General features: G+C 54.2%; 12 protein-coding genes across 12 annotated transcripts; 5 read left to right on the top strand and 7 right to left on the bottom strand.

Moving 5' to 3' along the window:
* Positions 1-63: 63 nt before the first annotated feature.
* POSPLADRAFT_1054009 (hypothetical protein) lies at positions 64-540 on the top strand (the record flags this gene model as incomplete). The annotated part of the gene is made up of 1 exon (XM_024480477.1): positions 64-540. One exon carries the CDS (start codon positions 64-66, stop codon positions 538-540), a length of 477 nt encoding a protein of 158 aa, XP_024342041.1.
* Positions 541-3,659: 3,119 nt separating this feature from the next.
* POSPLADRAFT_1113055 (hypothetical protein) lies at positions 3,660-4,199 on the top strand (the record flags this gene model as incomplete). The annotated part of the gene is made up of 2 exons (XM_024483405.1): positions 3,660-3,737; positions 3,819-4,199. Coding segments are annotated over 2 exons (459 nt in total), but the record flags the coding sequence as incomplete, so codon positions are not given.
* A 712-nt stretch (positions 4,200-4,911) lies between these two features.
* Positions 4,912-5,927, top strand: POSPLADRAFT_1134322 (hypothetical protein; the record flags this gene model as incomplete). Its single annotated transcript, XM_024484460.1, has 4 exons — positions 4,912-5,155; positions 5,211-5,468; positions 5,536-5,714; positions 5,766-5,927. 4 exons carry the CDS (start codon positions 4,912-4,914, stop codon positions 5,925-5,927), a joined length of 843 nt encoding a protein of 280 aa, XP_024342039.1.
* Positions 5,928-6,110: 183 nt separating this feature from the next.
* Positions 6,111-8,486, bottom strand: POSPLADRAFT_1133900 (hypothetical protein; the record flags this gene model as incomplete). The annotated part of the gene is made up of 13 exons (XM_024484411.1): positions 6,111-6,261; positions 6,309-6,494; positions 6,544-6,626; positions 6,649-6,813; positions 6,870-7,041; positions 7,096-7,244; positions 7,297-7,348; positions 7,398-7,461; positions 7,514-7,629; positions 7,677-7,832; positions 7,889-7,977; position 8,094; positions 8,215-8,486. 13 exons carry the CDS (start codon positions 8,484-8,486, stop codon positions 6,111-6,113), a joined length of 1,656 nt encoding a protein of 551 aa, XP_024342038.1.
* Positions 8,487-8,671: 185 nt separating this feature from the next.
* Positions 8,672-12,038, bottom strand: POSPLADRAFT_1065152 (hypothetical protein; the record flags this gene model as incomplete). The annotated part of the gene is made up of 5 exons (XM_024481908.1): positions 8,672-9,024; positions 9,084-10,091; positions 10,140-11,166; positions 11,223-11,519; positions 11,610-12,038. 5 exons carry the CDS (start codon positions 12,036-12,038, stop codon positions 8,897-8,899), a joined length of 2,889 nt encoding a protein of 962 aa, XP_024342037.1. The 3' UTR covers positions 8,672-8,896.
* A 622-nt stretch (positions 12,039-12,660) lies between these two features.
* On the bottom strand, positions 12,661-13,006 carry POSPLADRAFT_1133664 (hypothetical protein; the record flags this gene model as incomplete). Its single annotated transcript, XM_024484379.1, has 3 exons — positions 12,661-12,806; positions 12,858-12,918; positions 12,977-13,006. Coding segments are annotated over 3 exons (237 nt in total), but the record flags the coding sequence as incomplete, so codon positions are not given.
* A 645-nt stretch (positions 13,007-13,651) lies between these two features.
* On the bottom strand, positions 13,652-16,110 carry POSPLADRAFT_1134679 (hypothetical protein; the record flags this gene model as incomplete). Its single annotated transcript, XM_024484508.1, has 14 exons — positions 13,652-13,779; positions 13,835-13,906; positions 13,957-14,020; positions 14,077-14,119; positions 14,173-14,219; positions 14,275-14,489; positions 14,553-14,670; positions 14,726-14,773; positions 14,824-15,057; positions 15,111-15,122; positions 15,175-15,380; positions 15,433-15,653; positions 15,708-15,750; positions 15,804-16,110. The coding sequence occupies 14 exons, from the start codon at positions 16,108-16,110 to the stop codon at positions 13,652-13,654; spliced, it is 1,758 nt and encodes a 585-aa protein (XP_024342035.1).
* A 454-nt stretch (positions 16,111-16,564) lies between these two features.
* On the bottom strand, positions 16,565-17,635 carry POSPLADRAFT_1135955 (hypothetical protein; the record flags this gene model as incomplete). The annotated part of the gene is made up of 6 exons (XM_024484625.1): positions 16,565-16,648; positions 16,707-16,856; positions 16,909-17,124; positions 17,180-17,288; positions 17,344-17,422; positions 17,491-17,635. 6 exons carry the CDS (start codon positions 17,633-17,635, stop codon positions 16,565-16,567), a joined length of 783 nt encoding a protein of 260 aa, XP_024342034.1.
* A 123-nt stretch (positions 17,636-17,758) lies between these two features.
* On the top strand, positions 17,759-19,064 carry POSPLADRAFT_1135966 (hypothetical protein; the record flags this gene model as incomplete). The annotated part of the gene is made up of 3 exons (XM_024484627.1): positions 17,759-18,097; positions 18,171-18,369; positions 18,421-19,064. 3 exons carry the CDS (start codon positions 17,759-17,761, stop codon positions 19,062-19,064), a joined length of 1,182 nt encoding a protein of 393 aa, XP_024342033.1.
* Positions 19,065-19,206: 142 nt separating this feature from the next.
* Positions 19,207-20,401, bottom strand: POSPLADRAFT_1135581 (hypothetical protein; the record flags this gene model as incomplete). The annotated part of the gene is made up of 5 exons (XM_024484592.1): positions 19,207-19,365; positions 19,419-19,670; positions 19,719-19,852; positions 19,903-20,047; positions 20,102-20,401. The coding sequence occupies 5 exons, from the start codon at positions 20,399-20,401 to the stop codon at positions 19,207-19,209; spliced, it is 990 nt and encodes a 329-aa protein (XP_024342032.1).
* Positions 20,402-21,359: 958 nt separating this feature from the next.
* Positions 21,360-22,032, top strand: POSPLADRAFT_1054003 (hypothetical protein; the record flags this gene model as incomplete). The annotated part of the gene is made up of 5 exons (XM_024480476.1): positions 21,360-21,456; positions 21,510-21,566; positions 21,616-21,777; positions 21,830-21,886; positions 21,944-22,032. 5 exons carry the CDS (start codon positions 21,360-21,362, stop codon positions 22,030-22,032), a joined length of 462 nt encoding a protein of 153 aa, XP_024342031.1.
* Positions 22,033-22,154: 122 nt separating this feature from the next.
* On the bottom strand, positions 22,155-23,923 carry POSPLADRAFT_1044642 (hypothetical protein; the record flags this gene model as incomplete). The annotated part of the gene is made up of 4 exons (XM_024478578.1): positions 22,155-22,181; positions 22,271-22,535; positions 22,704-23,622; positions 23,677-23,923. 4 exons carry the CDS (start codon positions 23,921-23,923, stop codon positions 22,155-22,157), a joined length of 1,458 nt encoding a protein of 485 aa, XP_024342030.1.
* Between the last annotated feature and the right edge of the window lie 83 nt (positions 23,924-24,006).

Below are 24,006 nucleotides of genomic sequence, written 5' to 3'. Positions count from 1 at the left end.
GAATGAAGGGGGACCACACCGAAGGTGTTATTACGGGAGGAGGAGGAGAGGAGAAGGAGGACGATGTTGGACACGAAGCGCGGCAGGCGCTGGAAATGGCTGCATTTTCGCCCGCCTCGTTTTATTTGCCCGTTTCTCGCGCCGGCGTCCCCACGCCGGCCTCGGCATGGACTCTCCCTCGCACCCTCCCTACCTCCATCTACGGTCTTCCTTGCCGGCAATCCTCGACCTGCACACGATGGCCTCACTCCCCGCTCGTCGCTTGCGCTTTCCTCATTGCACCGCGCAGCCGACGCGCGAGACCCGCCCCCTCTCGTCCGCGGGGGCCCCGGCGCGGATCTCAATTCGGCGCCGGTCCCACCTTGGAAATCAAGCGTCCCTGATCGAGTCGGCACCCTTGCACGATCGCGGTCTTCGAATCCACACTTCGCTTGGCTCTCCACCACCCCCGGTGCGCCTCCAGGCTCAGACACGTCCCAGTCGGCTCAGGGCGCGCGTCGGCGGACGCATTCGGTGACGGGCTACCGTATCTCGTCATAGCAGCGGCTACGTATCATCATGGTATTGACGCTGAGCACAGACTCTACACACAGGGTCATCACCGTGACACAAAATGTCTTGGTATGTACCTTGTTACATGCCCGACGGTCGGAAACGCATCTAGGCCAGCGACTCCCTGCCGCGACAGTCAACAACTCTGCTCGAGCGATAGATTCCCGTCAATTCGACGCCGATTTGCAACCACAATGTCATCACAGACGTCCCGCAATAATCGAGTTCTGTCAATAACGCATTTCCATGTCTCGGAGTTTTACCTTCACTGCCCAACGTAGCGATGCCAATGTCGTAACGGTGATGCGTCTCGAGATAAGCGCAAAGTTGTGCCGCTGCTAACAGGCGTCGGCCTCGGGTCCCCTTCGAGTAATCGCCGTAACCTTGGTTGATTGATGGGGGCGAGCAGCACCACGCTGTATGGGAGCCTACGACCATAGATACCAGGGCGCCAAGGCGGTAATCTGGAGTAGTCAGTCACCTTGCCCGTTCCTGGTCGATCCTCTGAATTAATTCGCATTCCGAGGCTTTTGTGCGGGGTATTGAACCATCGCGAATTGCCCTGATGAGACTGTCGAGGTATCGCATTCTTACAACATCATGTCCGCGGTGTTGTGGTAGACGTCTGGCGGGGTGAGAACTCTCCCGTCGCGTACGAGCGACTCTTGATTATCGGGAAGGCGCGCACACTAGCCAATGCGAACAGATTTAACAGAAGCACCATCTCGGTGCCGGCGGCAAGGATACACACTGCAGCACGAGAGTACATCCATTTCTCGGTGCCAGTGCTGATGCACAGCGTCTACGGGAAGACGCTGCATCTATAAACATAGCTGTTGGAAGAACATTGTTCACAGGCTGTCGGACCATGAGTTTTGGCAGCTGCGATGTAAGATATAACTGGCGCAACTGCCGTCCATGTCATGATCAGTTCGCACCGCCCAGTTCGCGCAGGTGAAGCGAGATGGATATCGTGTCGAGACGCTCAACGACCATTCATAGCGGCACTACCTGGTGACATGCGTCGTCTGCCTGGCCTCCGCACTATGTTCCCAGAGCAGACGGCCATGATATGAGCTGATACGGTCGCAAGCATAGACGACGTCGCATGAGTTGAGGAGGCGCGGGAACGCGTCGAGCGTCCGCGCTCGGTAGGCTGCTACAGCCACCTTCATTGTTCTCACCAACATCCGTTCTTGTTCCCTCTTATTCTCTCTTGGGCCACCGGGGCCACAGTCTGGCACTCTTGTACTCTTCGCTCGACGTCTAATGCACTCGTGTCTCTGACTGCGTTGCACTCCCGCCTGTTCAGTTACTACGCGACCATACCTAGGGCATCCTTGCTTCGACGTGATCCTGCTCGCGCTGTTTCTGGATAGATCGTAGCGCGTGTCCCTGACCTTGGCACGCCCCCGGGTGTCCCAGTATCACGCAAATACCCCGGAGGACAGACTCGATTAGGCCTTGCGTCTCCTGCTCTGCTCAGGCTTGGTGCTTGCTTCACGAAGGCAGGTTGTGCATCCTCTTCGCACGCTTGGAACCCCGTACAGCTAGTGCCGCACTGTATTCAGGATGACAGCCGTCATTGCCGGCAATGGCGCCCTGCAGACGTTTGATGACTCTTCCCAGCCCCCCTCGCAGGCCTCTTCCCCGACATCGCCCACCTTTTCGTCCCACAGCCACTCGCGGCTTGTCAATGGCTCGAACCACCGCGCCAGCGTGCTGCCGAGCGGGCTGCTCGAGCTGCCCCCTGGGATGACCTACCCAGAGTTCCTCCGAACATGGTCGGACTCGCACGTCGCGCGCTGGCTGACGGACATCAGGTGTGCACACCACACCGCGACGTTCAAGGACAATGACATCCGCGGCGACGTGCTGCTCGAGCTCGACCAGGTCGCGCTGAAGGAGATGGGCATCACGAGCGTGGGGGACAGACTCCGGATCCTCAACGCAGTCAAGGCGCTGCGGCAGCGCTGCTCGGCGCTGTCGTCCATCATGAACCGCCCGCGCGCCGAGCACGGGCGCACAGGGAGCATGGACGGCACGAACGCGCGCGCGCACTCCCGCCGCCTCGAGTCCGGTCGCCCGGCGCCTCTGCACCTGGCGCCCGCAGGCGGCTCGCCCGACCTGCCGCGCATCATCCGCGATGGCCAAGAGTCTGCGCGCCCGGGCATCAGGCCGCTCCCCCAGCCGAACAGCGCGTCGTCTGCGCATAGCACGCCGACGACCGCGCACAGCGTCCGCTCGGCCCTGCCTCCCATCCCGCCCCCGCCGCGCGGCCAGCCACCGCTCCCGCCCAATCCACGGACACCGCATAACCTGCTCTCTGGGAGGCGGACGCCGATACAGCCGGAGGGGTCGCCTTACTCGCCACAGCAGCCTCCACGCGGATCGAACTTGCTCACGCCGACGTCTCAGCAAGGAGGTACCTGGCAGGGCGGCAACAATGGACGCGCGCCCATCCGCGCGCAGTCTCCACTGCCGTTCCCTTCCATGCCACCTCCTTCGCGAGAGCCGCCGCGTGCACCCACCGACGCAGGCTCTCACAGCCGCAGTGTTTCAGCTACAGCCCCACCGAATCCACCGCCAAAGCCACCGATCCGTTCGAACACCGGAAACATCCCGCATCCATATGCGGTGCATAGTCCCGCGCAGAATGGGCTTTCCCCGATTGCGGAGTCATTCACGTCTGGGCGGACAGTTACGGGCACCCCATCGCCGCCGACCGGTTCTGCGTACAGGAATGCTCTGGTTGGTCTCATGCGACCGAATACTCCACAGCAAAACCAGTCGTCTTATGGCGCGCCATCCTTGGACGACCTAAAGCGGAGACTTGTCAAGTTTACACTGCCAGACGATAGCAAGTCCGTCACTATCAACGTCGCGGACTGTGCAGGCGGCGTTGAGGTGCTGGTGAAGGCGCTCAGGAAATTCAACAAACTCAGCGGGAGAGACAGTGAGGGCTCTGAGCGGGTTGAGACTGAGGACGGAGGCCTGAGCGTCGATGGCTGGGGTGCATACCTGACCACCGAGGATGGCCCAGGTGAGGATTTTTAGACTATCATGCACCTTTCTGGCTGATTTACGTGCGGCAACTAGGTACGCCTTTGAGTGAGGCGCAGTTACTCTCTATCTGTCAGGCGCCACCAGATGATCCCTCTCGCGAGCATGGGCTGACGTTGCGAGTCATCTCACGGACTAAACGGTCGAGAGACGCTACCCCAGATTCCTCAAGTGCGTTTGTACCACAACGAGACCCGGATGAGGATCTACTCTCGCCGGATAGGGCACCAAACACCGCGCAGACCCCCGCTACCAAGGCCATGAAACGCGCGAGCTCGATTAGCATCCTCAGCGGCCTCGGCGTGCAAATCCCTGACAAGACACTCGAGTCCTCGGAAGTGTCGCCCAGCCAGAGCCCAACAAAATCCACCGCAAATGGCAAGCGACCCTCAAAGCTGCGCAACTTCTTCGGTCAGCGGCCTCCGAGCGAACTCATCACGACGCATCTTGCGGAGTACTTCCCGTTCACCGAGAAGAAGGTGCTTGAGAGGACCCGGAGACAGAGCATGATGCGGGCTGGTGGTCCTGGCAAGCGGGATAGCGTCGCTTCGTGGAACGCGCCTGCGCCATCGCGGTTCAGCGTGAGCACGCTGAGCTCACAGCGCGGTCTGTCGCCAAGAGCGTCGGTCTCCTCGACATCTACAGCCTTCCCTGAGAGGATGCCCTCCCCTCCCCCGCCTCTCCCTTCGGCCCCTGCTCATCTGGATGCTGGTAGTCCGCCGCGGCTATCGCTTTCCACTGATGACGGCGACTCTGTTGAGCTGTCTGTGTCAAATGACCTCTCTGACGACTCGTACAAGCGACTGTCGAGTCCACACATCCTGCCGCCCGTGGCGTTCCCGTCTGAATCTCTGTCAGAGTCCCTGAACCTCGACTCCAGCCACCTCGACCCCCGCTCGTCGCGAACCATGTCGATGTCGTCGAAGCGCATGAGTTATATCACAGAGCTTCGCAGCAAACGCGATCGCTCCGACACTGCGAGCCTTGTCACCGTCGACGAGATCACTGCAGAGGTGGAGAGCCGGCGCGAGAGCGGTGGCAAGATCGACTCCGACGGCTCGGAAGAGTGGACTCAAGTGGATGTCAACGATGAACTGGACAAACAGAGCATCAAGGAGGTGGAGGAAGAGGAAGAGGAGGAAGAAGAAGAAGAGGAGGAGGAAGAGGATGACACCGAAGACGAGGTCGATACCGACGTAGACACTGCCATTGGTGAAGACGAGCCGAGCAAGGCGACCATCTCGGCGGGTCGTGCGTTACCTTGTACTATGAGCCCTCAAATGTTTGCTTACAGCTATGCTATCTATAGGCGAGAGGACCATCAAGTGGATCAAGGGTGCTTTAATTGGCGCTGGATCCTTTGGCAAGGTCTATCTCGGAATGGACGCCTCAACTGGTCTTCTAATGGCAGTCAAGCAAGTGGAGCTACCAACAGGTTCTGCCCCAAACGAGGAGCGGAAGAAGAGCATGCTCAGTGCCCTTGAGCATGAGATTGAGCTCTTGCAGGAGTTGCAGCATGAAAATATTGTCCAGTACCTATGTAGGCCTACCTCTATGGCTGTGATATTTCATATAGCTGATGAAAACGATCTTAGCGTCCTGCATTGATGACGACCATCTTAACATCTTCCTGGAGTACGTTCCAGGAGGATCTGTCACATCCCTCCTGCGGAATTATGGCGCTTTCGAGGAGCCTCTTGTGCGGAATTGGGTCCGACAGATATTACTCGGCTTGAACTACCTTCACGAACGGGATATCATTCATCGTGATATCAAGGGCGCAAACATGCTTGTGGACAACAAGGGCGGTATCAAGATCTCTGACTTTGGCATCTCCAAGAAGGTCGAGGACAGTACGTAATGGACAAGCCTGTTTAGCAGCTTGTATCTGACCATGTTCTCTTGCAGACCTACTCCCAGGTCATCGGGCCCACCGACCGTCGCTTCAAGGATCAGTGTTCTGGATGGCGCCTGAGGTTGTGAAGCAGACCGCTTACACACAAAAGGCCGACATTTGGAGTGTTGGTTGTCTTGTCGTTGAGATGCTGACGGGTGAGCACCCTTGGGCGCAGCTGACTCAGATGCAAGCCATATTCAAAGTATGTGATTCTAAATCAAATACTCCTCCCTCGGAATTGACATTCGGACAGATTGGCATGTCGTCAAAACCCGCAATCCCAGCGGACATCTCACCAGAAGCAGAAGACTTCTTACAGCTTACATTCGAACTAAATCATGAGAAACGGCCTTCAGCGACTGAGCTTCTCAAACACCCTTGGGTAGCAAGTCAAGCCCTGCCGCTCGGTCACTAGCCACCTACTTCCTCTCGTTTGTCTTTGCGCTTTCGTCGTTCATTCTGTTAATGTTTGCGGTTGCACTGATACATAATCTATATCCTCTCTTACTGCATCATGCCAGCGCCACTGTCAGGACTGACTTTCGGGTGGGGATCTTAGTGGATACATAGGCTGATTCTGTCCTCGCATGTCATATGATTATTGATTCTCCTCCTCGCGCTTCCTCTTACCCGAGCCAGCCTTTTTGCCGGGGCCCCAGTTGGGCGTCGGATTCGTCTGATAACGCACGAGCTTCACCTTGGAAGATGCTGTGACCGACTTCGAGTGGTGTTCAAAATTGGCCTCCGTTCTGCGAAGCCTGTTAGAGGTAATGCCGTTATGAGGACATCCACGCACCTTGCTTCTTTGCTGAGAAGTTGGAATGTCGGCGATGTCGGCGATACTTTATCCATTCTTACAGGATGCGTCTTGATCCAGGAGCGGAAGATATCGTGTATGTCTACACGAGAAGCTGTGGTTTTTAAGGAGCCTGCGCATGCGTGAGACCGAGAGATCTCATGGCCTGCATGCAACAATGCCGACCTGTGAAGACTTGAGCATGCAATGACAAGCGAGAACAGGATGCACCTACGCCACTTCGTCTAGATTAGGACAAATGCAGTGGAAGCTGCCGGCGATCTTTGCCGGGGTGAAGTAAAATGGAACATCGAGCTCCTGCAAATGTGACTGAGGGAACGGAGTACCAAATAACGACGAATGCAACTACCTCTTTTGCAACAGTCAGCATCCCTTTCATTCTTGTGGAAGTGCCATACTTGTCCTCGTTCCCTTCTACATGCTCCAACACCTTCGAAATGAAGACTGGATCGTGTATCGAGCCTGACCACATGGGTCCTGCGATCTAGAAAACTTCGGTCAACGAAGAAGGTATTAACTGGATAGAGATCTGTGATGTACATGAAGAGCAGAGTTGCACTCCGGGCACTTGTTAGGCACTGCCGGGCCTGTGTGCGCCTTGAAATGGTAATTGACATTGCCGGTCGCCTCGTGGACATTTTCAGTCATCCTACCAAGGGGCTGGCTATAAAAAGATTGGCAGCCACTGCAGATGTAGTACGTGGACGTCTTGCTGTGGCTAGGTGGTCAGAGCGCCTTCCATGCAAGAAGCGAGAATGCTGCAGACCTGATAGCTTTTTTTACTTCGTTCGCAGAAGAATACACGCGCACGAACACGCGCACGTAGAAGTCTATAGATAGAGACAGCAATGGCTGGATATATCGGCCGTACCGCGCTGCGGAAGTGGAAATGGTATGCAATACTAGCCGAAGTGCCTGCGAAGCAAGAAGTGAGGCATGAGCAGTTGCCGCAGACGTGCAGACATACACCTTCATGGCAGTACTCTGCTTTCACAGGCACCCCGCCATAATTGGAGAAGCTATGCGATGCTGTCAAAACCTGAATAGGTATATCTGGGTCCGACGAACCATTTCTCAGGGTAGTTAACGGTGGCGAGGACGGAGAGGTCGGTACATGTGACACATAGCAGGCCTGGAAGGCTAGCTCAGAATTCGCGCCGCATGGAAGAGATTACACTGCCTACCTCCATCACTCACGCATTGCACGGCAGCGTCGATGAACGGCGAGGCAGTGCCATATGGATCCAAGTCGACGACATCGACACGATCCCGTTCGCTCCGATGGTTGTACATAAGAGCACTGAGCATAGATTAAGTATAGAGCTGTACAGTGGGTAATATACTTACCATGCGTCGCCTTCATTGACCCTGACTTTGGCTGCCACACGCTTGCTACCCTCCGGCTTTTGCGTGTCGGATGAGGTCTCCCCAAGGCCGTTGATTTCAATGTTATGCCGCATGGCCTCTACTGCTGAAAAGGATAGGTCGTTTGCAATGACATATCTACACAAGAGGATGAGGACTCGGACTCGGGACTCGGCGATTGCAATTGTCCTCACTTTACCAGCGGTATCTCCTTAGCATAACGTATCGACCGCAGCCCTGTCGCCGAAAGGGCTTCCAGAATAACGCTTTTGTAAGGCTGATACTGCAGTAGTTGGTAAACCTTTCAGAACAAACTCCAGCAAATCTTGTGAACGGATGCAACATGCCTCCTTTTGCTTCTGATCACTCAGTGTCTCAACCTCCCCCGACGGCTGGGACTCTTCAGTAGGAGCTACCGATTCCGCAGGCGTTTTCTCTGCTGGTGGTGCGTCCGGTACGGCAGCTGACGGGTCACGCTGTATGCATCCATAAGAGCTACAGCCACAATGAGCCAGATCACTCACTTTTTGCCCGCTTGGTCTTCGGCCCTCCACCGCTCTGCGCCTTTTTCGCTCGCCGCTCCTGATTTTGTCTCCATTTCTTTTCCTTCTCCTCGTTGAGAACTTCGCTCCATGTACGGATGCAAGCGACACTTAGATCGCGGTTGAATTCCTGCACTGGATTCAGGAATGCTTGATTTCCCGGGGGCAGAAGGATATGGGAGGTGTTCTCCGAGTGCAAGGTATACCCTTCGGGCACAGTGATGGCGGGTTCTGCAGACTCAGTGGCCATAGTCGCTAATGGGCGATAATTCAGAAAGACGAACAGATGCGGGCGCAATGGCCTCGCCAGAAGCCTTGCAGACAGCAGCGTGAATATCTCAAGAATAAGCAGCCAAGTGAAATTTCAGCCAGGACGCGTCTTGACGCGTCCGAGTCACGTTCCAGACGAAGGAGCACGCCTCGCGCGTAAGTACATCAGTTCGCACAAACTGATCAATTCATGACAAGTGGTACAAACTACAACGTGAAGTTCGAAATGTACATTGCTGACGACTATGCAGGGTTATCGTACTGCGGATCTAGGTTGGACGTATAGAAAGCAAACCGACGGTAGAGATACAAAACACGGCAACAGTCCTGCGACGACAGCGTAGTAAGGAAAACTGTGCCACCACAAAAATCTAGCGAACAGACGATGTATCAATACTCGAAGTCCTCTGAAATGAGCGTGATGGATCCACTGAGGTCGCCCCGTCGTATTCGACCAGGATCGATTTGCGCTGCAATGGTCTTCCGCATCATCGCATTCAGCGACAGCGGCCCGCAACCTGTAGCACAGCAGTCAGTCAACTATCTGACGCAGCGCAAAAACGTCGAACTATCTCACATCCTACAAGGATCGGTCCCCGCGCCCGTCCCACCTCATCCTCCAAGATCCGGTCCAACTTAGGCTTTCCCGGCCGCGCATGCTCCGCGACGATGCCCACATCCTGCATCTCTAGCTCGTCGAGTTCGAGCCGCAGGTGGTCCCCGCCTTTGGTGTCTATCTCCGCTACCAACGCAGCCAGGCTGCCCGCGTCAGAATACTCACTGACGTGCGAAGCAGTTGAACGCGGCCTTGCCAACATCGGGATGCCAGAGGAGCTGCTTGGCGAGCTCAGTGCCTCACCCGGCGGGTAAGACTCATGCAAGCGGAGAGTGGGGGTGGAGGTAGGGAAGGGGGCATCAGGAGAAAGAACCGTCGTGGAGGATGAGCCCGAATGCGGAGAGGTGAGCGTCCCAATGTCCTGCTCGAATGGGCCATCGTTGGGTGACCCCTCATATGTGGGGGAAGACTCTTCAAGACTCGTAGAATAGTCGACCAAGCGCACTGTTGACGGACTTGGGGGCATCTGAGTTGGCATCGGCGGGTGCTCGACTGGCCGCTTACGCTTGCCTTTAGAAAGCAATGCCAACGCGCTTTGTGAGGCGGCCCTCCGAAGCTTGCCCTCGCGCTTGACGGTCTGGTTGAATTGCGACTCGCCTGGCAAGGCCGTATCGTCGTCACCCTCGAAGTTCGTCAGATCAAGGACGTGCTCCTCATGCCCGAGCTCTCCACCCTCGTTGAAATCGCCTGTATAGTAGCTCAGGTCAACGAAGCTGTCGGTATCGCTGTCATCGATTGATGCAATGGACGATGGCCGGTCCCGCTTCTTGCGCAACACATTTCGTTCTTCGCGAGCAAACCGGGGCACAGGCGGCGCAAGACCATCTGGGCTGTCTGGTAGGTAGTGCATATCGCTAAGCCTGTTAAGGGACGGCTTGACGTTCGTCACGAAGATATCGACTTGCAGCTCGGATGCAGGGATCATGGACATGCAACGGCGCAGTAAGGTGGCACACCACTGAATGTGACCTACAAGACATTCAGCACCTCCAAGGTAACATAGAAGATGGTGCTCACTAAACTCTCGCACCAGCCAGACAAAGCGCACCCGAGTCGTGCGGAATCCAGGCTGCCCCCAGCCGCCCTTCTTGCCGCCCAGACTCTGACCATCTCTTCCGGCGAGACAGAGGCACATGTACTGTAGTATAGAAAGCCCGAAGCTCACGCCGGAGCCGCCCGCGACAATGAGCACTGTCGAGTATGAGCCCCACCTCGCTCTCGCCGCAGAGCCAAATGGGCCGTCCACATATGTGCGCAGTAGCACGCCGCGGCCGGGCACGTCGTAACTCGCAGGAAGCGATTCGCCTGGAACGTGACCGTGACCTCTGGCCACCATCTGGGCAACGGTGTCCCATAAACGCTTCGTCCAGCCATTCTTCGCACGGATCAGGAATACAAGCTCGCGGCCTTCGTCCGTCGGTGCCTCCTGGTCACATACTGTTGCATTCGTGAACGGATGAGTTGTGAGACCCGATACGGCGGGAACGCGGAGAAGGAAGTGCTGGCCTGGAGCCCAAGGCAGGTAGCCCGGTGTGATCAGGCGTAGGCGCACCGTTCGTCCAGGCAGAAGCTCTGCATGAGCGAACCCAGGCGGTGCTACGTACCTCCCAGAGGCACCAAAAGAGACCTTCGTGGTCGTGCGGGCCTGATGCACGTCGATTGCAAACTTTGGAGCGGAAGGCGAGCTGTAGTGCCTCAACTTGCTTGGAGACGTAGGCGAGCGCAAGTTGCTCATCTCTAATGCCTCCGGTAGAGCGTCTCCGTTGCGTGTCGGGACTTTGTGTAGCCTATTTGAGGGTGGAGGCGCCACCATCCCACCGAAATACCCATTGGCTTGCATCCACCAGATCGATCTCCAGAGGCGTTCTCCTGCCCAGACCGCGAGCGCTGCCCAGCACCAATACCAAACCGGTGGGTGGTGGAGCGCAGAGAATATCAAAGTGAGTGGTACTAGAAGGATGTGCAAACAATAGAATAGTTCATAATGTAGTTGCCGGATGGGTCGGAATGAGGAGGCAACCAGCAGTGTCATGACACCGAATGCCTAGAACGAGGAAGATGAACTACAGGTATTGCTGAAGTGGGAACGACTGGACTTACAATCCATCCGTAGATAAAATTCCGGTATTGAAAGGCGTATGTATACACAAACTGCCCCGTACTGCTTCTCTTCTCGACCAGCAACTGCACACTCCAAAGTGCGACATGGAGCGCGGAAAGCAACCAAATGAGACGACCGATCCATTTATGGATCCAAGCGAGCTTGTCAAAGTGCAGCTGCGCGACAAAAGGCAATGCCAGAACAGCGAACGGAGGGGCTTTGAGAGCCAAGAGGACACAGAGGGGGAACAGAGCAAATGCAATGAGACCAGTGCGATTGCCAGATGTCCACCAAGCCTTTCGGATGGTATAGTCAGGTACATAGGGCGTTAGCATTGACGGATCAACCGCGCGGAGGTGTATCGAAGCGGTGGGCGTGTCGTGGACATTCCAGATCCTAGAACCAGGAGCAAAGTAGTCTGGTCCGACAAAAGCCAAGGCCATTGTCGCGATTACGAGGACGGTAAGAGTGAGGATCTGGGCATTAGAGGGGAGGGGAAGGGGTTGTCTATGGGGGTCTCCCCTCTGCTGGGCAATTCGGAGGGCGTGTTGTTTTCTCCAAGTTCTCCGGCGAACTGCCCACTTGTACCATCGTGCACCTAGGGAGCTTGTGGTTGGACCTAGTAGATGAGAGGCAGCGCACCCAAAAACTATGATGGCGAGTATAATCCAAAGGATATATGCGTACACCATGCTTGCAGTAGAGAGGACATGAATGTCTAGATAGGCTGTGATCCATTCGACGTCGTCGGCAAAGTAAGGAGTGGTGGGATATGCGGTCAGGGGTATCGTGGAAGTCGGACTCTGCGAGGCCATGGGGTATAGGGACAACGGAGCTGCCTATATCGTGGCGACGGACGCCTGAGATATTGCCTAGCTTTCCGACTGATACGCCAAGCTGCCCGCGGTCGGCGAGCGTGTTCAAGCGGACGCGAACAAGTCTAGACAGGGGGAGGTTCTGGCCCGAGGGCGAGATAGACTGGGTCGTGGTCGTCGCGTGCAAAGAAACGGAGACGGAGGGTGAGTTCGTGAGGGCGACGTGGCCGCCAGCGGGCATGAGGTTGGGCGGCGGATAGAGCAAGAGGAACGGAGAAGGGTTGCCCTCGGGGCAGACATAGCAAGGAAAGTTTGCCGTCTCTAGATGAACGGCAACGCGACGGGCGCCTCGGCGGCCAAATTCCTAGACGCCCGCGGCCGCCACCACGGTGCCTCTCACTGTGAGACTCTGTCCACTTTCTCACCGTCGGCCAGTCGACAATCGCCGCCCGCCCGCTGCTCACTCAGACGCACACGTGGACCCAGGGACACTAATACTCAGCTGAAACAACTCGATTATAAAACATCTGCAGCCAACTATTGCTTCGGGCCTTAGTCCCCGAGATTATGCTCTACTCTACGGTCTCGCCAGAGCGCACCTGTGCATCGGGAATCATCGTCATCATCGTCGGCAGCAACGCGGTACCGGAGAGCCTACCTCCTTGCCCGTCTTCTTGATCCGCTCGAGCAGTGTGTCGTATGGAATCGTGCCCTTCACGACCACCTCCTGCTTCTCCAGGCTCACATTGTACGTGTCGATGCCGAGACCTGGCCACAGGTGAGATCTGAAAGCGAATACGGCCATAACAGAAGACATACCATCCGTCTCGGCCTTCTTGAGAGCGCGTGTCACGGCACCAGAGCAACCACCGCAGGTCATCTATCATTCCCCAATAGTCAAATCGAATATCATAGTTCGTGTCCACAGGTGGGCTTACCTTGACATCGAACTTGTAGGTGTGGCTGGCCTACATCGTGGAGTCTGTGAGTCCCCTGAATGGAGATATGTGGTCAACGGCATACCATCTGGATCAGATCTAGTCCTAGTCAATATATCAATTTCGCGGACCACAGAAGCGCAAAGACGTACTACTATATTTGCTTGGAACAATCACGAAAGGTTTATGAGTATGAGGGAGTTCGAAGAAGCTGGTGCGGTGCGTGAATGGCGCAAGTGAGAAGCTTATAAGTAGTTTGTACGGCCCTCCAATAAATGGCGCAACGCGTCGCCGAGATGAGTAAGCTGGTACCGTAGTAATGCTCAGGTTGCCATAACAGGCCGATGTACGCCGATGTCTGCTTATGCGCAACGCTCAAGTTGGTGGAACTGTGTCAGACTGCACAGGAGAGCTATGTGTTGACTAACAAAGTCCTGTCAATCACAGCATCGTTCACGGGTCATACATGACCTTCGTGAGCGTGACTGGCAAGCGACTAAGGCAAGACATCTATAGCGGTTATTTCCCCGACATTAATGGCTGTACTATACAAATACAATCACACGTGAATTCAATACGCCCCGATGTTGCAGACGGCGTAGGAATGGGCACATAGACGTTTCAAGTCATTGCATGAGGATGCCCCCACCATTCTCAGCATGATACTCGAAGTTGTCATGAACGTGATGTCCGCAGAGGCTCTGTCATCTCTACCTGATCGTCGCCCTCGGTGGCCACAGCTTGCCAGCCGGCTCCTGGCGTGGGCCTGCCACGTATACATGCGAAGCATTTTTCAAAGATAGCTATATAGAAGATCAGCTACGTCCGTAAATGACACGACGGATGTACAGCACACACCGACGACACCGGATGATGTGGCGCTCCCTCTCTGGGTGATGTAGTAGACAGGGATGCCGGCGAGCACGAAACCTTAAGGGACGTGAGCTGGGGTTGAGAGGAACCCACTGATAGTCACCTACCTAGCACAGCCATGGCTTCGAGCGGCGCCGCTATGATAGGCATGCATAGCAGGAAAAGGCAAACCTAGAACCGTGATATCATTAACAAAAGGCCCGTGAGATATTCTTAGCGCAACCTACGGCGCAGAACACCAGTGGCGTTGTGATCCATGTTTTATACGGTCTGTGGCACTGTCAGAGATGCACTCAACGGCATGCGACCCAGATCACACTCACCGCTCAAGCATAGGTTCCTTTACCCTCAATATAACTAGCCCGAGGACCTAAGCAGTAGATATCGTGAGTCTTGCACGGCGTAGCGCTAGTGCACCGACCTACCGTCAGGAAGTAGAACGCCCAAGACGCGACGACAGCAAAATTGATGAGGGATCGAAACCCGCCACCGATCACAATAAACATGATTGTCAGTGCAGTCTGCAAGCACATTGCATTTAGAGGCGTCTTCAATCGCTGATTCATCCGCCCAAACATCTTGGGAAGATAGCCTTCCCGGCCAGCCACATATATCAGGCGAGCAGTAGTGAATGATGAACCTAAACAACAACACGAAGTCAGAAACTCTACACACGACTGATTGGGAATCTAATAAGATGCACCATTCAACGCGCCGAAACATGATATGGCGACCATCAGCGCGAAGACGATTCCTCCTGCGGGCCCAAAGAGCGCACGCCCAAAATCAAGCGCGACAGTGTTGCTACGCCCGACAGTTGACTGGACAGCTGACCTCGTAAACGCGACAAGACGAGGAGAGTTGAGTACGATCTACCTTGTCCAATACTACGAAGTATGCCAAGTTGGCAAGCAGGAAGAGTATCTGTGGGATACAGTAAAATAATGCAGCATTGAAGAGACATCAGCACTTACTGTAGCGAGGAGCATGCTAATGTGAATTGCGCGAGGAATGTTCTTCTGAGCATTTTTCATCTCCCCACCCACATAGTTTGCTTGGTCCCAACCATCAAATGCCCATAGACCGGAGTAGAGGGCAAGGGCATAAGAGGAAGGGCTTGTACTCGAGCCGGTGAAGAGGGACTCGGTGAGTGACGTCGATGCCCGGCCTCTCGCCAACTGGACGATTCCAAGGATGGTAATCGAGACCTGATCATATATTGTGTCAATGTACTGCCATGTACATTCGGAGACTGGCATACCAAGGCAACGACCTACGGGAATGCTATGAGGGCGACAGCTGGCAGGCAAATGTGAATGTCTTACTTTGACCGAGGTAAACACTACGGCAGTCCGCGTGCCCAACGTTGGAGTGGCTACACAGATGGTGGACACCACGATGACTGCCGCAATCGCAGTGAGTTTGATGGCCCACTGTGGAATGTCATCCGGGGATACCTCAGCCTTGGTAGCGTGCCAGAAAAGCCGATTGAGGTACTCCGCGAAAATTAGACTGATTACGGCATTTCCTCCTAAAGAAACTGTCAGTGGACTATGAGAGGCGTGATACATGAACGAAAGGACCTGGCTTCAGCGCAGATATCGCAGTCCAGGCGAACAGGTAGGAGACGAGCGGGCCGTAGGAGTAGTGGAGGTACGCTTGCGCACCCCCATTCACTGGTATTGAGGATCCCAATTCTGCAAAACTGCTCGCGCCCGTCCATGCCAGTAGTCCTGCTGCAAGCCAGACTGTGAGACTGGCGCCTACGCTCTGTGTGTTCGCAACTACAACGCCAGGGGACGAGCTGTGGCATGGCTCAGGACTCCGTGCAGGAAACGAGTGTCTTCATATTGCTTACAATATTCCGGAGCCAATCTGCAACCCGACAATAAGTGCAATGCCTGCCCGTACCATTCAGTCGGGTGATTGGACCAACTATGTTTGCAATACGCACCATTAACAAGGCTTATGTTCTTTGTATGGGAGTCCTCATGTAATGACTCTGGCTCGCTCAAGCTCGCGGTGAGTGGCAATAGGTCGTGTTGGAAGTCAAAGCCTGAGATTGAATATGCGCGCGTCCGGGTCGCGTGCGGTCCATCTGCGAGCAGCGGCCCTTCAGAAAGTTCAAGGTCTCGAAGGGAATCATCGTCAGAGTCATGCGATGCCCTGGGTGAGCGACTGAGGGTATATGTCTGGCTGGGAGATCGTGGGCTGAGTGGTGACTTCACTGCATCAAAGAGAGCTTCAGATGGAGATGTCATAGAATGCTTGCGTCAAAGTTGGCCCTGGGAGCAACAGAGATCAAGTTCCCAGCAGTCGTCTGCACAGTTTGTAGACCTGTGCGCGTAATATCTCTGGTCAACGTCGTAAACTTTGGAACTCTCACTGAAGCCCGTTGAGGCGGGCGAACGGACTTGCCACGTGTTTGAGACAAGATTGCAAGAAAAGGAAATCGCGGATCCCAATCAGGGAAAGAGATCAAGTACTTGTAGGCCAATATTATGCTATGTACATTGACAAAGGCCTGCACAAGTAGACGTGCCAAGTACGATAATGATTTTATACTAATGATATGCTACAGTGCAGAAGGTGTATGTTCCGTCGAGTCTTAAATGACAATTGTATTATCGCGAATAGACTTACGGGTTCGGTTAAGTTCCTGAAGGTGATCATCACGGCGGTCTACGATAAGTGAGGGTTGAACATATGGGGAAGTCATGTCACTTGAGCATTATCCAGAAGAGCCTGAGCGACTATGGAGTGAATATCTACGAAACGTTCTTGACAGACCTCCATGCACTGTGAATGAACCAATAAGATGTGCATTATTTGAGATTGAACAGCATAGTTCGCTTACTTGGATTGCTTGTGCGGGGGTCATTCTACCTGACTGCCATACACTTGTGATGGTATCTAGAGCTGGCATACCGGCGAGGATCAAACTCCCTGAAGCGGCCTGTGCTTCCTTCTCAGTGGGGTCCAACCATATCTCCTTTCCAAGGGTAGACTGAACGAGGAGCGTTACCGGAAATACTTAATGTGGGAAAGACGCAACTCACTGCTGCACATGACATCACCAGACCCAACATTTCTATCCCCGCATCCGCAAGCGCAGCACTAGCGGCAACTGATCCAGATGCTATGCAGCCCTCAATGCCATCGTTTTCGATAATGGTTACGAAAATGTCGATGGTTGATTTTGGCAGGAGATCAAGTCTCACAGCTGGAAGAAGGGCTTGCTGTATCTGTGCTGCCACCGACCTGTCCTCTGCATCCTGGAGGAATACACAAACATCAGTATGAGCAAATTTAATTGCGTGAACAGCTTACGCGTATAGGTGCCCTTCTCCGTGTACACGAAAAAGGTGTAAATTTTACTTCCACGTTCAGGCGTCCGTTCTCGCTGTAAACGGTTGTTTTGGATTGTCGAGGGCCATATCTGCATGTGAACGATGTTTGGTCATGGAGGAGATGAAGAGGGCAGTCATACTGACACTGCACACGCAATCTTTGTCCGCGCAGTCTCAATGTATGCGGAACCGTTTGCTTGGCTTATGAGTCCAGCCTTCAGAACTGCACAGGAAAAGCATATGATTGCGTTCAGTAATAAAGTAGTACAGACTGTTCGAGTGACTTCGCACAAATTGGTCGTATATCTCCAGGGTTCCGCCCCGCTCGAGGCTTTCCAGATAGCGTGTCGGGTATATCATCTTCACCCTCAAAGACTGGCGGAAAGCTTTCTTCTGGGCCATTGATACGGCGGCGGTCGAAGTTGTTCTGAGCCATTGGCGGTCGATAAATCAAAGTCCTTTTGTCGAGCGCTTGTTCGGTTACAAGTGATCGAGATGGCACATGCTAATCTAGGCAGTGTTGAGCGCGTTGCTCACTGGCGCTTTCCTTCGAACAACCATGAAAGTCTCTTTCTCTCTCGCCAACAATAAGAATAAGGCCAAGACCGCAGTACCTATTGGCGATACCCCTTCCCTGAAACGATCTGCTGCGTTTGCCTCTCTCGATGATGACGAACCCGTCGACGCCGCACCTACAGCCTCAGGCAGCGGCAAAGCTACCGTCAACAAGAAACTTGTGGCCCAAAATATGGAGATATCGAAGGCAGTCAAGAAACAGATAGAGGCGGAGATGAAAGTTGACTCGACCGTATTTGAATACGACGAAGTGTATGACAAGATGCAGCAAGCGAAACAGCGGGCGAAAGAAGCGAAGGAGGTCGACGCAAAGGAACGCAAGGTGAGCATCAGTCCCTTCGACCCTATGCACCATTCATTTCTCATGAGCACTGATTTACTAAAGTATTCGACAGCCCAAATATATCAATGGTCTGCTACAAACCGCTGCAACACGTAGGCTGGATCATCTACGAGCCGAGGAAAAGATGATTCAACGAGAGCGCGAGGCTGAGGGCGATGAGTACAAGGAGAAAGAGGCCTTTGTTACTCAGGCTTACAAGGACCAGATGGCCGAGCTTCGGAAAGCTGAAGAGGAAGAGAAGCAGCGTGACGGTATGACATAACCTCATGGGTAGCAGATGTTCACTGACATTGTACGAACAGAGCTCGAGAAGAAGCGGAAGAAGGACGGCGTCGGGTCCGGTATGGCACACTTCTACCGCAAGTTGTTGGAAGAGTCGGAACAGCAACACGAGCAGACGGTCGCTGCCACCACGTCGGCGCCCAAACCTGCCATAGGCCCTCAGGGCCCGCAGCCGAATCTCACCATCACGAAGCCTGCCAATTACGCCACCAAGTCAGATCTGGAGTTGGCACGCCAAGCCAAGCAGGAGGGGAAGAGTGTTGAACTGAATGACGACAACCAGATCGTTGACAAACGGGAGCTACTGTCGGCAGGCCTGAATTTATCTGCGCCAAATACCCGTCGGTTCGGACTGCAAACCTCCAAGGCGAGGTCGTCTTCTCAGGAGGAAGTGCAGACACACCGTGCGGTCGGGACTGCCGCCAGCTGGAAAGAGATTCAAGAGCGCCGAGCACGCGAAGTTGCACAGCAATTGGAGGAGGAGCGGGAGCGAACGTTGAAGGAGAGAGAGCGGCAGGAGCAGGAAAGTATCAATAGGGTGATAGCGAAGCGAAACGATGAGGATTCTCTTCAGAGCGCAAAGGAACGGTACATGGAGAGGAAGCGGCGACGGATAGAGGAGACGCAAGTAGATGGAGCCCCGGACGGTACAAGACCTGGCTAACTTGAGCGGCGATATTTCGAGACATTGTTGACTCCAGCTTGATTGTAATGTATAAATATATCAATGCTACAATACTTCCGGGCGGATCATACTGTGATTATATTATCAGGACTAGGGCTGAGGGGATAACGAGAAAAGGACGCTATGGCAATGGACATCTGTCTAGTCTCTCGTCCGGTATAATGTTGACCATCGCATTGAAAGCAAACAACGCATCCTTGGCCGTTGGCCTGCATTCGTAATCAGAGTGAAGCATCCTTGCGATCAAGGGCTGTAGCTCTGCGATGTCGTATCCTGTCAGCTGTGTATGATTATTTAGCGCTATTGACGATGCATGAAGGGATGAAGGTTTACTTTCGCGGCTCGCAGTATTAGGATGCCTGACGCCCAGACGTCCACTTTATAAGGATCGCTCCATTCGCCCCGCTCGATTTCCGGAGGTATCTCAGCAGCACGATGGCACCTGATTCGAGGGCATGAGACATTCTCAAAGCGACGACTACACTCAAAGTCGATGCATGCATAACGGGTGTGGTTATCTGTCAGGATGTTGCGCAAGGAGATGTCGAGATGAGCAATGTGGTGTGCATGCATGAAAGCGATGTGCTATGGGGAATCAGTGCCAGGGACATTCGAAATAATGGGCGCACGTACCTCAAGATGCTGTCGCATAGTGCCAAGAAAGCATCGTAACGTATATGGAGGATCGGTGGAAAGATGCGGAGACCATTCCTCCATAACAATAAAAGCAATGCCGTCGTCAAGGACTTCTATAGAATCTAGTACGGCTGTGGACATGTTTGATCGCCTTTTCACATTGGTGCTGGGATCTACTCACGTATACAATGGTTCATGGGGTGCTTTCGTAAAGGAGATGTGGACATGCAGCGCACGATGTCGTATTCACGACTACACGTTCTGACAGCTTTGACCACTACAGGTGAGCCATCTGCACAACAGGTGCCCCGGAAGAGATTTTCTGGCTTTGATACAAATGTCTTTATATTCTGATGGAAACCTATAGAATGACGACATACCAGACCGACATCTTTGCACAGATCATTATCGTCTTGGCCGTTGCATGCGCGAAGATAACCAGGAAGATCCCTCGATACATCACAGCCTTGCGCGAGCAGCCCCTCCCAATAGCGTTGGTAAAATTGTTTGACATCGCGGCATGTATCAAGTCGGAAGCCGCGGCGTTGTATGATGTGGCGATAGCTGCACCAGTTGGGGATTATTCGAGTGTTGAGCGAATCCTCATCATCCGAGGAGCTAGAACATGTAGAGGAGTCAGATTCGGAGTCAGATTCATCTGTGCAAGAAGGCCTCGGCATAGTAGGCTTATGCGTCCGGCGCAAAAGAGGAAGCGAGGGCATAGTGGATAGGCGCGGATTCAATGGCTGGCGATTTCTGGTTCTTATGTCGGGCCGCAGTGAGACGAGCAAGGTGAACAGCCTTCATGAACAGCAAGAACGAGGAAAAAAGCTCCACGCACGGGCGGCATACACAGACTGAAGGTACTTCTTGATCTGGGTACACGGCGTTTGGGGGTGATGGCGCGAGGGAAGAAAGCCCCATTCATAGCGAAGAGTGTTGTGAATAGCCTGATCTAGCTACAGCATGGACCTACTTGCGTAGAGACATGCCCTCAGATATCACAAAACAAGACCCGATGTCCCGGGCGTGTCGAGAGACATCCAGAAAAGATTTCCCGATATAGATGGTATAACAGCCTAACTAGCACCAAAACCGCAGCGTATTCTCATGGGCCGGGGTCCAGAGAGATGCAGAAGGTAGGGAAGGCGACGACGTAAGAGACACGATTCTATGAGCGCGTGAGATTGAGCAAGTCAGCAGGACGTTCGGAATATCGCGTCCAAACCGTTCTGCACTTGCTCCGAGAGCCACGGAGGACGACAAGAGGTGGACATCAGACACCAAAGAACGGAGGAAGGTTGTTGAGCGAGGGAGATTGCCTCCAAACTAGGCTGTAGCTTGGCTGTGCCTCGCGAAATCCAGCGCCGACCTGTCAACTAAGAACTTTGTACCATTGCCGTGAGGGCGAGCAAGCACGGCTATTGAGATCATTTCTCAGGTAGGGCGGCCGCCTGCCAGCACCAAGTAATCAAGGGTGGCTGGACTGGAGGTCGAGTGTGGCAGACAATGCGGGATCATGATATCAATGCCAATATTGCAATACCTGCCGCGTGGGAATCTCGGCTTGCCCTTGGCCTGCCATGCTCTGCGGTACCGCTACACTCCAGTCTCTGGTGGCTTACTCCGATTCTCGCCATGGAGGAAGGCACAAAGACCAAGAAGACCATCTTTGTGAGCGGCATTGGAGACGAAGTCGACGAGGGGGTTTTGGTGGAGAACTTTTCGGCATTTGGTACGCAATTATCACCGTCGCTCATGGAATTCAGTACGAGGACCGCCTTCTAGGGGACGTTATAGAGGTTCAAATACCTCCTGCGCCCACAAATCCATCACAACCCAATGGTGCGTTCCTGCTCGTCTCTAACGACTGAGGCTGACGGACATTTCGCAGAGGTGAAGCACCGTGGTTTTGCTTTTGTGACGTTTGCCTCTCCCGCAGACGCACAGGATGCTATTGATAACATGGACTTGAACGAACTCAACGGCCGTGTACTCAAAGTCAACATTGCCCGCCAGCTTAAGGCTCCTACAGAAGGTCTCGGAAACAGAGCTAGTGAGTGAAAGCGAATGTTCGTATTGTATGATGTTTGACCGCGTGCACTCAGTCTGGGAGTCGGAAGAATGGCTCAAGACATTCGCGAAACCGTTGGACAAAAGTGGAGGTTTGTCGATAGTTCTTTCTGGCCCTCGAAACTAGAACTCATATGTGCTGGTTTCAGGTGCTGCCCTGCGCGCGAAAACCAGGGAAGGGGCCGAGTCGACTGGTGATCAGAATGAGGATGAGGAAGACAACGCAATGGTAGAATGATCACGTATAGCATTCAGACTGCGCATGTATGAGTACCGACTATCCCTCGTTTTGAAAGATTCACAATTATCAGCTGTACCCTTCATTACAATTCTCCTTCCTCCTTCCGTAGACGAACAGACTTAACACTGTCTCCACCGATACTCGCTCTGAGGGTACTCGACTCCGACGCCACATCGGAATTCTCCTGTGGTACCTGCAGAGTCTGGGCCTCTTGCGCCGGCCCCATGTCTCCCACCTTGTCCCCGAACACTTCTCCCAGCTCCTCCAATGTACGGTGAGCCGTCTCGGGATACACGAAGAAGACGAACAGCCCCGAGATGACACAGCAGCCGAGCAGAATGAAGTAGTAGGCCGCGTTGATGGCTGCGAATAGCAATGGCGTGATAAAAGCAATGATGAAGTTTGACAACCAATTGGAAACCGTGGAGAGTGCCATTCCCTTAGCCCTCGCACGCATTGGAAAAATCTCTGCACCCAAGAGGTATGGCGCCGGGCCCCATCTGCAGGTAGTAGTCAGCGATGAGCGAGTCACGCAGAGTATTAAGCAGCTCACGTTGCGCCAAAGAAGAACAGGTACACGCATATTGCTGCTCGGGCCGCCTGGTTTCAGCTTCTGCGTCACGCAAATGCTGGGAGTTCACATACCTGCGAAGATGCCATCTGCATACGGGAGCTCCGCGCCACCTTCCGGAAGGCTGTCGCTCTTGTATTGCAGGCCGCCGACGGTTGCCAGACAGGCCCCGAGCCCGATACTCCCAGCGATGAAAAAGACCCGTCGGCCCCATCGATCGATGAGGAACATAGTGGGGATCGTCCCCAAGCAGTAGACGATGGCCGACACTCCCGAGTACAACAAGGCCCGTGCGATCGTGAAGCCGGCGCGTGTGAGATTCGAAGGAAGATAGTACAGGATCGCGTTGATGCCATTGAACTGCGCGAACAACTGGCACGTAATACCCATAATGGTCCGTCTGGTGTATTGCGTGAAGAGCTGCGTCCATGAGGCCTGTTCCAGGTGCTGTTCATACTTGATCGCTGCCACAATTTCTTTGAAAGACTTTTGTACTTCGGGGTCGTCTTGATTACCATTGGCGTGCAAATCAGCTAAGACGAGTAACGCCTCCTTTTCGAGCCCAACACTGGCAAGGAAACGTGGTGTCTCGGGCAAGATGAAGGACCACGCCGTCAGGACGCCCGCGAGGGCCGCCTGCACGACATATGGTCCTCTCCATGAGATCGAAGAAGGGAGAGCGAAGAAGAATCCATAGCCAACCCATGATGCGAGGAGGTAACCCATGTTGAGGCATAAGTACTCGATGGCGACGAAGAGACCGCGAGCATGGCCCGGTGCTATTTCGCATTGCAGGATGGGGACCGTCATGGACAGCATTCCTACACCGATGCCTTGGATGGAGCGACCCGCAATGAGCGCGCCGAGGTTCGGGGCGAAGATCTGGATGAATGCGGCTATGAAGTAGATAACAGCGCCGATCCGTATTGACATGCGGCGACCCAGCACGTCGCAGATGTAGGCCGATGCAAAAGCGGCGACCAGTGCTGTGAGGTTGAGACACGAGACCGTAATGGCTGCAGATAGACTTTATAAACACAGGCCACAAAATGTGGTGTGCATGCTGGTACCTTGTATCTCAGGTCTTACACCCGTTTGTCCCGTGCGGATTTGTTCCATAGTCACAGTCTTGCCGAAGAACCGCTTGATGAAGGTGGGCTCGAGCTGGATGGCAGCAATGGCTCCCTGACTATACCCGAACATAGCGTCTCCAAGTGAGGCCAGGGCGGACGACCCGATGAGGAGCGGCCGGCCCACCATCCATTTTGGATAACGAGGTTTGAACGACTTGGGCTTGAGTCGATCAAGTACGCTCATGATGGGCGGGGTTGCGCTGGAAAAAAGGGGATAGGAGCAGATCACTGTAGCGAACAAAGACGTGCACCGTGGTCAGCCCCGAA

Source organism: Postia placenta (genome assembly GCF_002117355.1).
Source record: "Postia placenta MAD-698-R-SB12 unplaced genomic scaffold POSPLAscaffold_3, whole genome shotgun sequence".
NCBI lineage: Eukaryota > Fungi > Basidiomycota > Agaricomycetes > Polyporales > Adustoporiaceae > Rhodonia > Rhodonia placenta.
This window is presented reverse-complemented; position numbering and strand designations above follow the sequence as displayed.